General features: G+C 36.6%; 1 protein-coding gene across 1 annotated transcript; it reads right to left on the reverse strand.

The window, feature by feature from the left end:
• Positions 1 to 2,884: 2,884 nt before the first annotated feature.
• LOC5569687 (chitooligosaccharidolytic beta-N-acetylglucosaminidase) lies at positions 2,885 to 9,652 on the reverse strand. Its single transcript, XM_021838119.1, has 3 exons — positions 8,622 to 9,652; positions 3,215 to 3,889; positions 2,885 to 3,163 (listed from the first exon to the last, which is right to left on the reverse strand). Exons 1-3 carry the CDS (start codon positions 9,568 to 9,570, stop codon positions 2,982 to 2,984), a joined length of 1,806 nt encoding a protein of 601 aa, XP_021693811.1. The 5' UTR covers positions 9,571 to 9,652; the 3' UTR covers positions 2,885 to 2,981.
• Positions 9,653 to 12,559: the final 2,907 nt, after the last annotated feature.

The following is a 12,559-nucleotide window of genomic DNA, read 5'->3' on the forward strand; positions in this document are numbered from 1 at the left end:
TTCCAAATTTACATAATTTGATCCTTGAAACACGCGAAAATGTGATATTACCCAGTAAACACAAACTCGTATACGATAGCGCATATGAGTACAAAACTGGAGGCGATATACGTACATGCGCCTTTAAACTGTATGCAAAATGTGCGTATATCGCCTCCACATTTGTACCTTTATATAATATTATATACGATCGTGTGTTTACTGGGTAGTTACGCTGTGTTATGAATTACCAAATTAATCTTTGAATGAAGCCTCGATGAAATTTCTGAAAAAATGCTTGCAGCACTTCCTCAAGGTTTCACGAATGAATTGCAGAAAGAATTCCTGGAAAAATCTAGGTACATCTGTAAAATATATTCAGGAGAGCTTTACAAATTTTTTTATGCATTATAAGAATGCTCAGATTTTTCTATATAAACTGAAAAACTTCCAAAATGAATTATAAATTATTTTAGTTTGTTTACCGACATATCGGTATGTCTCGCTCAAAGTAGTAGGGAGCAAGGAAAAGAAAGCGAGTAATACTGTTTCATATGGTTTCATATGTCCTCTTCAACATCTAATCCAGTTTCTCTCTTCGTTCCATCTAGTTTTGATTGCTTTCTTCTCCTTGCTCCCTACTACTTTGAGCGAGACATACCGATGTGCCGGTAAACAAATTAAATATAATTATTACGGTCGATACCGTAATCCGGGGTAACATTGATCATTTTTTTGTGGTATTTCTTAAATTTTTCATTTGAAAATGCAAATGTCGCAAGTTTTTGTATTTTCAAAACAAGAACTGGCACCCATTTCTCGTGACTATATACTGTATTTTGGTTTTCAAAATATTTACAGTATAGCCCATAAAAAAATGCGAAAGTCGTCATATCATGTTTTATGGTAGTTTTTACATAGAAAATGTGAATGAAACATAAATATTATCCATTACTTACATTGTTTAATCTCGAGTTCAATATCTGTGTGATGAAAGCTTCTTAAACATTAACGATGGCGTGAGATTCTTCACAGACCTTGTCTCCAACATACGCCCATATCAAATGATAGAATTGTTTCATACCTGGGTAATAGGAGACTTAAACATATTTTCGAAAAAACGGCTCATTTTGGAGAGCTTTGATTGAACCTTCACATAAGTGTGATAAGCGGCTCCGTTTTGCTAGTAGAAGCATTAACCTAAGAATGCTAATGTCGCTACTGTTCGTGTTACCAACATCTAGTTTGCCACGCGCTGACAGCTTGAGTACCGGCCCTCAAAGTGTCAAATAAATTTTAAAATCATCCACTACAACATGGCATGAAATAAACAATGAAAAGACACAGTTAAAGGTGATAATATACTAATTCAGTTTTGTGAGAACAGCGCCATTAGCGTTCTACTACTAATATTTCTATTGTTTTGCTCAAAACCCATGAGCTAGTATTGATATAAGTTGTCTCTAACCAAAGGAACCAATTTCATCCTCAAAAATCTGATAAAGGCCTCCGTATTTATTTTTTATTCCACCTTAACAAAAAATAAAGGCATATCAAACCTATAAGACGCAGATGCCCTCAAAACTATGACACTGGCAAAATATTTTATTGTGATCATGAAAAACACGTTCTCTAAGAACTCCTCCATCCTCTGATACCAAACAAACTAAAATTTTCAACAATAAAGTGTGATTTTTGAAGGTGGAAAGTTTATCACCAGAGTATACGACAATCAGACGCTGTTTCTAGCTTTGGACGGACAAAACCTTTGAACTTATTTGCTTTATTAGATTATTTAGGATAGTAAGAAAAATATGACAAAAATTTTCCTGGATAGCGAAGTTATGTCAGAATATACTACAATAATCAGAAATTACATTCACTATCAAAAACAATGAAAATAACGCTTGTGAATGCTATATTCACGTTCGAACAATTTTCGCATTTTTTTATGGGCCATACTGTAAGTATGTTTAAATAAATGTTTTAAGTGATTTTTTGATTTAGCAGATATGGGGTAACATTGATCACCCATGTAAACAACGTTTGGTAATATTGAAAATGTCGTTGCTTACTTAAATCATGGCCCGTGAAGCCGAATATGAAGACCAAACTCTTACAAGTCATTTATTTTTTAGGTAATTTCAAAAGTAAAAACATTTTGAACCGAAGAATACGCCTAAAGGTAGGCAATTTCCTAAGGAAATTCTGCATTCTTAATAGAATAATAAACTTATAAATGATTTGACAATGGAATCGTTTTCGACGATCGATCGATTTTAGTAACAATCGATTTTTCCTTACTCATACCATTTGCAGAACTCATTTGAGACATTAATCTACGGTATGGACGACAATTATAAAAGTCATTGATTCAAAAAGTTTTCAGATTTACGCATGATCGAAAAACAATTTTGGCAAAAACCTCAATTTTTATTAGCTTATGAATGTAAGAAAGAGAGCGCCATTCATGCTTTGAAAATATTCCATCAATAAATTATGATTCGAACTTTTTACGAGAAGGGTCATACCGATCAATGTTACCCCGGATTACGGTACCTTTGTATGTAAAATAAATGAATTTTTGGGAGAAATTTTCAAGAAAGACTTTTGATGATGAATAACCCATGAAAAATAGTGGAGTATTTTTTTTCGAAATAATATTCCGTGAAAGGATGTAAAAAGTGTTTATGAGAAAATTCTTCAAGAAATTCTGGGAGCTATCTATGAAAAAAACTAGGTTGGGCAACACGTGGGCTGCCGAGAAAACGACCTCGGCTGGAGGACACAACTAACGTTAATTTTGAACCTAGAGGAAGGTATAATCTATCAACAAAGTGTATTTAAATACTGTTTCTGGTGAGCTCAACAGAGCCAGATTTGTTGAAAAAGTAATAAATCAAACTTATGTTATGATTTTTTATTTCCATCATTCTTTGAAAGGTCATCCACAAAATTGAAATCACTGTTGATTGGTCATTTCCATCCTATTCAAATCCATCCTATTGGCATTCCCCCTCGTTCTGCTCGCACCACTTGGGCGTTACGGCTTCCGGTTTCAGCCCCCGCGTTATCAGCCGCTCCCGGTGCCGATAGAATCGTCCTTCCGCTTTGGAGGCATCTTGCTCCGGATTCGCCCAGAGACGCTCTCCCACCGCGGCCAATCGGGGCCATGTGCGAGAATCTACAATATGAAAGTTCAATTATAATAGAACGTCTGAGAAATTCGACTTACCTAGCGAGTTCTCGTCGATAAACTCGGTCCAGATGCAGGCCTCTCCACCCAGAATCTTAACGTTATTCAACAATCTGTTGTTGTACACCTTGCGCCAATTGTAGTAATTGGTGATTCCCCAGAACCCATGATCGAAGTACCACGCATTCTTGGTGGAAACAATCAGTCGGTATCCCTTTCTCACCAACTGCAGCGGAAGATCCTTGTCCGATTCGACCCACGTTTGTACGATGTACCGTTCCTTGGGCAGATACTTTTCAATCACGACCGGATCGGTCAAATGGCTGGACCACAACACGGTGGACTGCAGTTCTTCCAGCCCTTGACGTTGTCGATCCCACAGCTCCAGAACATTCTGCTGAAATTCACCCCACAGATCCAGGAAGTCGTCCGGTCCCCGACCCTTGTTCTGCCCGGCCAGGTACTCGACTATCTCATGGGTGGCATTCCAGCAGCCGAAGAAGACTTCGTCACCGCCCATGTGGAGAATTTCTCGTGGAGGAATTAGAGAGGAGAAATCGTGATACAATTTTTGAAGCGTCGGGTAGAGATTGGGATTGGCCGGGTTCAGTTGTCCGCAGGGGGGCTCTATGCAGAGCTTTCGCCACGGTTGGCGATTGACGCAAACGGCGAGGTTTCCAAGGCCGGCTTCCGGGCCCCATTGCCAGCCATTTCCTGGAAGAATGTTTTTTTTCGAATGGGTGGTATTTGGAATTCATGTAAAATATATTGGGAAGCAGAAAAAAGGGTACTTATCCGAAGAGTTCAACCGAAGATCGCACTTGGCATTGTATAAAGATCTCTTGCAGAGATTGATCCTAGTCATTCAGGTATTCTTACAGGATTTGCTCAAGAGATTCTTTGATGGATTGCTCTAATATAGTTTTTGGAATTTCTTGGAATTCTTTCGTAGATGTTCCTACGAAATTTTAAAAAGTATCTGCAAATTATTATTAGTAGTTTCTGCTTGGAGTTCTATTATGAAGACCTAATAGAAAACATGGTTTTCTTCAGCTGTTTCTCCATCCAGTCCAGAATTGTTCCAAGAATTTTAAAAATAAATTTCATCTTTATTATGGTACGCAAGAACACATTTAAGCTTCAAGTTAGTTGAATGCAACCTGGAATATTACTTGGGAGGGACTTCTGTAGAAATGCAAATATGTAATATAACAACTCTTCCAATGATTTCGTGGGAAGCTGTTCGAAGTGTTCCTCCTTGAATCGGGCAAAGAATCCTTATTATGCCACCTGTAAGCATTGCTTCTAAATTTCTCTTGTGATCTCATGTGTTTGACTCGTCAGATAATCGTTAAGAAATTTCCCAAAAAAATCCTTAAACAGTTTTTTGAAGTAGTTTATCAGGTAATTCCTTGGAATTTTTCCAGACGTTCCTCTTTATGAAACTTTCTTTCTAGTTCACAATCATTTTCTCCAGAGATTTTGAAACTAGTAAACGAACTCATGAAATGTTTTTTCTTCAATTCTTTTAATAAATTCTGGAGACATTTATGTAGGGATTCTTCTAGAATTTCGTCCCGAATGCTTAGTATTCTCCAAACAACTGGTATAAGTATTGTTTCAGTATTTTCTATAGATAAAACTCAAGGGAATTTTCTAGATATACTTAGGAACATTTCTTTTAAATAAATGGAGAGATTTGCAGAAGAGAGGCATATAAATTGTTAAATTTATACCAAGATATCGAGCTGTCAAGATAGCTGTTGAAATAGCAAGATATCGAAATAGCCAGATAGTTAAATAGCCAGATATCGAGAGAGAGAGAGAGAGTCAAATATCTAGAGACAGATATCGAGGGAGGCAGATATCAAGAGAGAGAACCAGAAATCGAGAGAGCTAGATATCGAGAGAGCCAGATAAAGAGAGTGCCAGATATCGAGAGAGCCAGATATCGAGAGAGCTAGATATCGAAAGAACCAGAAATCGAGAGAGAGACAGATATCGAGAGAGCCAGATATCGAGAAAGCTAGATATCGAGAGAGCCAGATAACGAGTGAGCCAGATAACGATATCTGGCTTTTGGTTGCTTGGGAGGATAGAGAGAAAGAGAGATAGAGTGATAAAAAGCTAGAGAGAAAAGAGATAGATATATAGAAATATAGAGAGATAGAGAGATGGAGGGAAAGAAATAAAATGATTGAGATATAGAGATAGAGATATGTGAAGATAGTGATATAGAGATACAGAGACGATAGGTAGAGAGATTCTGATTCTGATTCTGATTCTGATTCTGATTCTGATTCTGATTCTGATTCTGATTCTGATTCTGATTCTGATTCTGATTCTGATTCTGATTCTGATTCTGATTCTGATTCTGATTCTGATTCTGATTCTGATTCTGATTCTGATTCTGATTCTGATTCTGATTCTGATTCTGATTCTGATTCTGATTCTGATTCTGATTCTGATTCTGATTCTGATTCTGATTCTGATTCTGATTCTGATTCTGATTCTGATTCTGATTCTGATTCTGATTCTGATTCTGATTCTGATTCTGATTCTGATTCTGATTCTGATTCTGATTCTGATTCTGATTCTGATTCTGATTCTGATTCTGATTCTGATTCTGATTCTGATTCTGATTCTGATTCTGATTCTGATTCTGATTCTGATTCTGATTCTGATTCTGATTCTGATTCTGATTCTGATTCTGATTCTGATTCTGATTCTGATTCTGATTCTGATTCTGATTCTGATTCTGATTCTGATTCTGATTCTGATTCTGATTCTGATTCTGATTCTGATTCTGATTCTGATTCTGATTCTGATTCTGATTCTGATTCTGATTCTGATTCTGATTCTGATTCTGATTCTGATTCTGATTCTGATTCTGATTCTGATTCTGATTCTGATTCTGATTCTGATTTCTGAATTCTGATTTCTGATTCTGATTCTGATTCTATGATTCTGTTTCTGATTCTGATGTGCTGATCTCGATTCTGATTCTGATTGATTCTGTCTGATTCGATTTCTTGATTCTGATTCTGATTTGCTATTCTGATTTCTGATTTCTGAATATGAAGTGTAAATTTCAATTTCCAATTTCAATTTCAATTTCAATTTCAATTTCAATTCAATTTCAATTTCAATTTTCAATTTCAATTTGCAATTTCAATTTCAATTTCAATTCAATTTCAATTTCAATTTCAATTTCAATTTCAATTGAGATTTCAATTGAGATTTAGATTGAGAACTGTATCAACAAATGTTGTTTATTAAGAACACTTTGTACAAGTTAAGGTTTAGATTTAGATTGAGGTTGATATTAAGAACTGCAGTGAGATTGAGTTTCAAAATCAGATTGAGATTGAAATTCACGAAGATTGAAAATATGGTTCAGATTAAGATTAAGATGAAGACTGTAATTGATATAAATCGAATGTGATCTTCGTATCAACCAATGTAGCCTTTCAAGATCACTTTGCACATGTTTTGAAATGGTCTCTTTGAACACTTTTGTTTTTCTTCTAATCAGAATACAGGGGATAGGCAAAATGATTGAGATAGGCAAAATTTTGCCCAAATTCAAATGCTTATAACTTTATGAAAAATGAATGAAATTGGATGCATCTGGAAGCAGTCGACGGCAAATTTGGTCCAGTTTTAGGAACTTCCTTGGCCATGCATATTGGCCACTGGACACCGGAGATGTTCCGGATTTTCTGAGGTCATGTCCAAATGTCATTTTTTCTGTCGCTTGTATTTTTGTGCGGTGTAAAGTTAGATAGATGTTTGCAATTTTCCTAGAAACTAGAACTAATAGGAAGTTGAATGCCACCGGACGCATTAAGATTGGTTGGAAATCTTCAGAAATATGACCATATCCGTAAAACTGGTTCCGGAAAGCATGGTCAGTCATGTTTGTATTTCCAATCATGTAAATATTATCCGGAGCTATATCCAAGTGGACATCAACCTTAAAAATGATGTTTCCTGCAGCGTATTCAGAACCATTAGATGCACAGACCACTCTATAGAAGGTTCCAGGTGCCCTGGGGGAAGTGGTCAATTAGGAACATATCTGGAACCATATCAATATGGGCATCAAACTTCATGATTTTCAAAGGTTATGCTTTCCGAAGCATTTCCAGCACCACCGGCTACCATGACCACTTTATAGAAGATTCCAGGTGCCCCGGGGATGTGGCCAATTCAAAACATGCCCGAAAACACATCAATATGGGTAAAAACATCAAGATTTTTGAAGGTGATGCTAATAGAAGTATTTACAGCGCAACTTATTTATATGACCACTGTATAGTAGGTTCCATGGGCCCTGGGGGATGAGGTCATGTTTCGAGTTGGCCACATCTCTAGGAGCCCCTGGAATATACTATAGAGTGATTATTATATCTTGTGGTTCTGAAAATGCTCGCCATTTTCCAAGTCACATGGATCTTACTGTTTATGGTAGAATGTGATTCTAAACAGATAAACGGACATGTTCCGAATTGGCCACATCCCCCGGGGCACCTGGAACCTACTATAAAGTGGTTATGGCAGCCGGTGATACTGGAAATGCTTCGGAAAGCATAACCTTTGAAAATAATGAGGTTTGATGCCCATATTGATATGGTTCCGGATATGTTCCTAATTGACCACTTCCCCCAGGGCACCTGGAACGTTCTATAGAGTGGTCTGTGCATCTAATGGTTCTGAATACGCTGCAGGAAACATCATTTTTAAGGTTGGTGTCCGCTTGGATATAGCTCCGGATAATATTTACATGATTGGAAATACAAACATGACTGACCATGCTTTCCGGAACCAGTTTTACGGAAATGGTCATATTTCTGAAGATTTCCAACCAATCTTAATGCGTCCGGTGGCATTCAGCTTCCTATTAGTTCTAGTTTCTAGGAAAATTGCAAACATCTATCTAACTTTACACCACACAAAAATACAAGCGACAGAAAAAATGACATTTGGACATGACCTCAGAAAATCCGGAACATCTCCGGTGTCCAGTGGCCAATATGCATGGCCAAGGAAGTTCCTAAAACTGGACCAAATTTGCCGTCGACTGCTTCCAGATGCATCCAATTTCATTCATTTTTCATAAAGTTATAAGCATTTGAATTTGGGCAAAATTTTGCCTATCTCAATCATTTTGCCTATCCCCTGTATGTTTAAAAGATGCACCTGATCTACCCTTAAAAACTTCCTTTTATAAATTCGATTACTTATCATTGGTGTTCCAACCCTACGACCAGCCCACACATTGAGACCAACCCACTCGAAACTGTTTCAATAAACGCATTTGTCCTTAATTAATTATCGATCGTTGACGAGCGTCTATCTATCTGCAAACGTTATCAAACAACAAATGCTTCGCAAATACAGAATGCAATTCTATATTCCAAACACTTAACCGTTCATATCTTACCAGCATGCGCTGGAGCGTCGAACTCCAGTATGATCCGAATCCCCCGATACTTTGCGTACCGGAAAATATCCTTCACATCTTGCTGGGAATAAATCTGCCGTTCCGAGTAAGCTCCATATTCAGTCATCTGCGGTAAGCTGGGAATCTCCAGTGGGAAACTCTGCGAATCGGTGATGTGCCAATGCAGGACGTTCAACTTGGTAGAGGCCATCCCGTCCAACTGACGTTTGATGGCTCGGGTTGAGATGAAGTTCCTAGCTGTGTCTAGAAGGAAGCCTCGATGGGAATAGTGCGGATAGTCTTTTAGATTGACAGCCGTTAGAATGAGTAAACAGTTGCCATCGGGGTAGGATCGCAGAGCTGTAAGCTGAGAGACCGTTTCTAGAGCATGACGAGCGCCAAAAACTGTTCCGGCCACGATCGATACTTCCAGCAGTCCGTCATGATCGTCTACGAAAAGATCGTACGACTCGTCTGTTGACCAAGTCAGACTGGTTTCGGTCGTTTCCACCTTTATGGTGAAATATATCCTGGTGTTGGTTGTAAGGTTACAGTTTCGACCACATTCCTTGTAGAGATTTTTCAGGAATAGGCGTGTCGATTGATTGAGGTAGTCCTGCACATTGACATCATCGGGACTCGCGTGGAAATCGAACTCGATATCACTGGGAACAAATTCGCGCGTATCATAACCCAAGTTCACTACAACGGCCGGAATCGGCCAAAGTGCTCGATATTCGCCACACACCAAACGGCACTCGTTCAAACTGTCCAGATATGATTCACTTGCGTTCAGGGAGTCCTTGTGCTGTCTAAGGCATTTGTCCCGAATGCAACAATACTTGTACAAAGAAGACCTGAAACTTACACCAAAACTCCACTCGAAACAACCGGCGACGACAATCACCACAAAAATGATTGTTCGCACTTCGGAAGTGACCGTCCGCATTGTAGCGTAAAATTAAACTGAATCCAGACCAAACATCGCTCCGACGACCAGAATTGAAAGCCTGCTATCGGTGTTGCAAACTCGTGCTGAGTGTGAATGTTCGGCACCAGTATTGCTCAATTAAAGTTTGCTCAATTAAAGTTACATTTAAGTTACAGTCTTAAATGCAACTGAATCTATAATTTGTATATCTCATCGAGCATCACCACAATTCGACATTTATTGAAAACCATTTAACAAACAAGCACAAATAAGTTCCGATGATTATTCAGAACGGTTGAATTACCCTGTTTTGCACACATCCAGTGAAGCAAAAAAAAAACGCAATTGTTCCTCACATCTATCCCAGTGGGCGTCCCTGTTGTAAGCGATTATCGTTCGTATCCACTGTGAAGCTTGATGATGTCACCGTAAAAACTGTGGTTCTTCATATCAATAAAATATGACCATAACATTGTACTGGAAACAATCCAAGTTGTGCCGTCGTCATGCTGTGTGATGAACTCTACCACGCACTGTTTGATTAAATTATGGAGACAGTTTTGCTATTAGCAGCGTGATTACTTTTTCTAGTCAGTGAAATGAATGATAAAAAAAATGGTTTAAATTTTGATTTACAGTGTATATTCAGTTTTGAACATCTATATCATTTGTCTTGACTATGTATGGATAGCAAATATCATTTTCAACCTTGATTTCCAGTCTAATACGTTCTTTGAAAACCATTTCAGTTAGCACACACGTTATCCAGAAGCATTTATTTTAACTTTTATCTCGGAATTTGAGAATTTTAGAGACGTCCCAGCAATCTCCACATTCCCCAAATAAACGTAAAATTTCATGAAAATCATTAAAATTCATTGTAAAACAATGAAATATGACTCAAGCTTAATTCGATTAAATACGAAAACAATCATAAATGAGAGAGAATAAATGTAGCTATCTTTATAAATTACGAAATAAGTAGAAACAATTTTAACTTGTTAAGAGCCAGTTCGCGAGAACCGCAACCCCCTTACCTAGAGAGGTTGTATTAATGTTCTCCGATCGAGCTGAAATTTACGAGAGTTGTTTAACTATACAAAAAAAAAGATATTTCGCAAAATTTCAGATTTTTATTTAACCACTAATGATTTATTTATTTTTAACACAAAATCAATTAAACTACTTATAGCTATTGTAAAAATGCACGGATTTGTATGAAATTTGGCATGTTTATTTTACGTTTTATGAACTTCAAAATAAACATGGTATTTGAATGAAAAATGTATAAAATCGAAAAACAATCTTTTTTATGTATTTATTTTTTTCAAATCGGCTTATTTTTTTGTCAACCGAACTAGGTCGAAAAACTAAATATGAATTTTTGTATGGCAACTCAAGGGCTTTCATTTGAGGTGTACCGTTGGGAATCAAAATCGGGACGGTATAAGCAGCGTATGGAGGCGTCTTGTATGTAGTTGTAATACCGGTTTTATTATACCGTGTTGCCGCTGCCATATCTGAAAGAAATTACACTTCCTTGCAAAAGTGATAATGTGGATAACAATAGGGTCCTAAAATATTTAATGAAATCTTGTTTTTATTCAATAATACGAAAAAGCATGTTATTGCAACTACTTTAGCAATTTTTCCCGCTCAAATATCGGTTATATCATATATAAACTTCAATTCAAAAGTTGGGTCCATAAATGAACCATGACATGTAAGATCATATTTGACGTTCGTTCAGTCGACAAAAAACACCATAGGGGTTTTAGTTTTAGCACTGGAGTTGTTCCTATCTGACATTTTGGAAGGCACACGGAAAACAAAATACACCCAAAAATTTGAGTTTAAGCCAAGGGGTGCGACAAAATCTAAAATAATATAAAAACAATATTTTTTGACTTAAACAAACGAAAAACATCAAAAACATGAGTAAACGTGTGTTTTTGGCCTAAACTAAAGCGTTTGGCACTAACATTGGGACAGGGCTTTAGGACCCTATTAATCATTGCACCAATGTTTTCGTTGGCAGCCTCGGCAGTTTAGTAATAAGCGTTGTTTCTTCTCACGCTGTTTGGTTGGGAATCAACTACCGCATATATTTTTGGGTAATGTTTTGATGAGATCGATTGGGAGGGCCACATGTGTGTGTACCTTATATGATGATATGTCTGTTAGAGATCATTTTGTAAATAATTGAATTTAGCTAAGTTTAGACTGACTGTACATATGGCTGCTACAGTACAGTACAGTGTCTCACTGTTTATATCTTGAATGGAATTTTGACTTTTAATGGCCTTGATGTTTGCAAATTTCACGAAAATTGTGTATTTCTACAAAAAAAAAACATATTTTTTAGTAAAATTTATTTATACCTTACAGTAGTTCTTGTGATTTTGTGTATTTTCCAACACAAAAATATTGGCGTTCATTTTGACTCACATTTCCTTTAAGAAAAGTATAGTTCTGCCAAATGGGGTTTTTTGTTGAAAAGTAATAAATACATCTTGAAAAACTATAGATTATTATGAAATAGTTGACAAGCTTTACATTGTGCACATTGTAACTTGGTTACCTGATTAAGTTCAAACACTACAACGAAAAATGTAGCAAATCATAAATCCGGACACTTTTGAATCAAAATGCGAACAACTATGTTTTAACATGAAATTGTAAAATTGAACCATGCAAAGCTTTTTAAAATCAACTAAATATATCACGCCTTTAATAACTAGTAAACTATAACTTTGTATATTATTATGTTACAATAACTATATAAAAATCATATATTTCATTTAATATAGTTGTATAAACGTTGTGGGTGTATTCGTCTACACTTTCACTAATATAAGTTCACCACGGAGAATAGAAGTTCGTCTGGAGTAACCTATTCGTTTTTTTTTTTCAATTAATTGTCAATGGTAACTGAACTATTTATTCGTGTAAAATGTTCAATCATGTTTATAACAAGGAAAGAATTAAAATAAACATATTAACCTTG

The sequence above is a fragment of the Aedes aegypti genome, chromosome 1, assembly GCF_002204515.2.
Source record: "Aedes aegypti strain LVP_AGWG chromosome 1, AaegL5.0 Primary Assembly, whole genome shotgun sequence".
Lineage (NCBI taxonomy): Eukaryota > Metazoa > Arthropoda > Insecta > Diptera > Culicidae > Aedes > Aedes aegypti.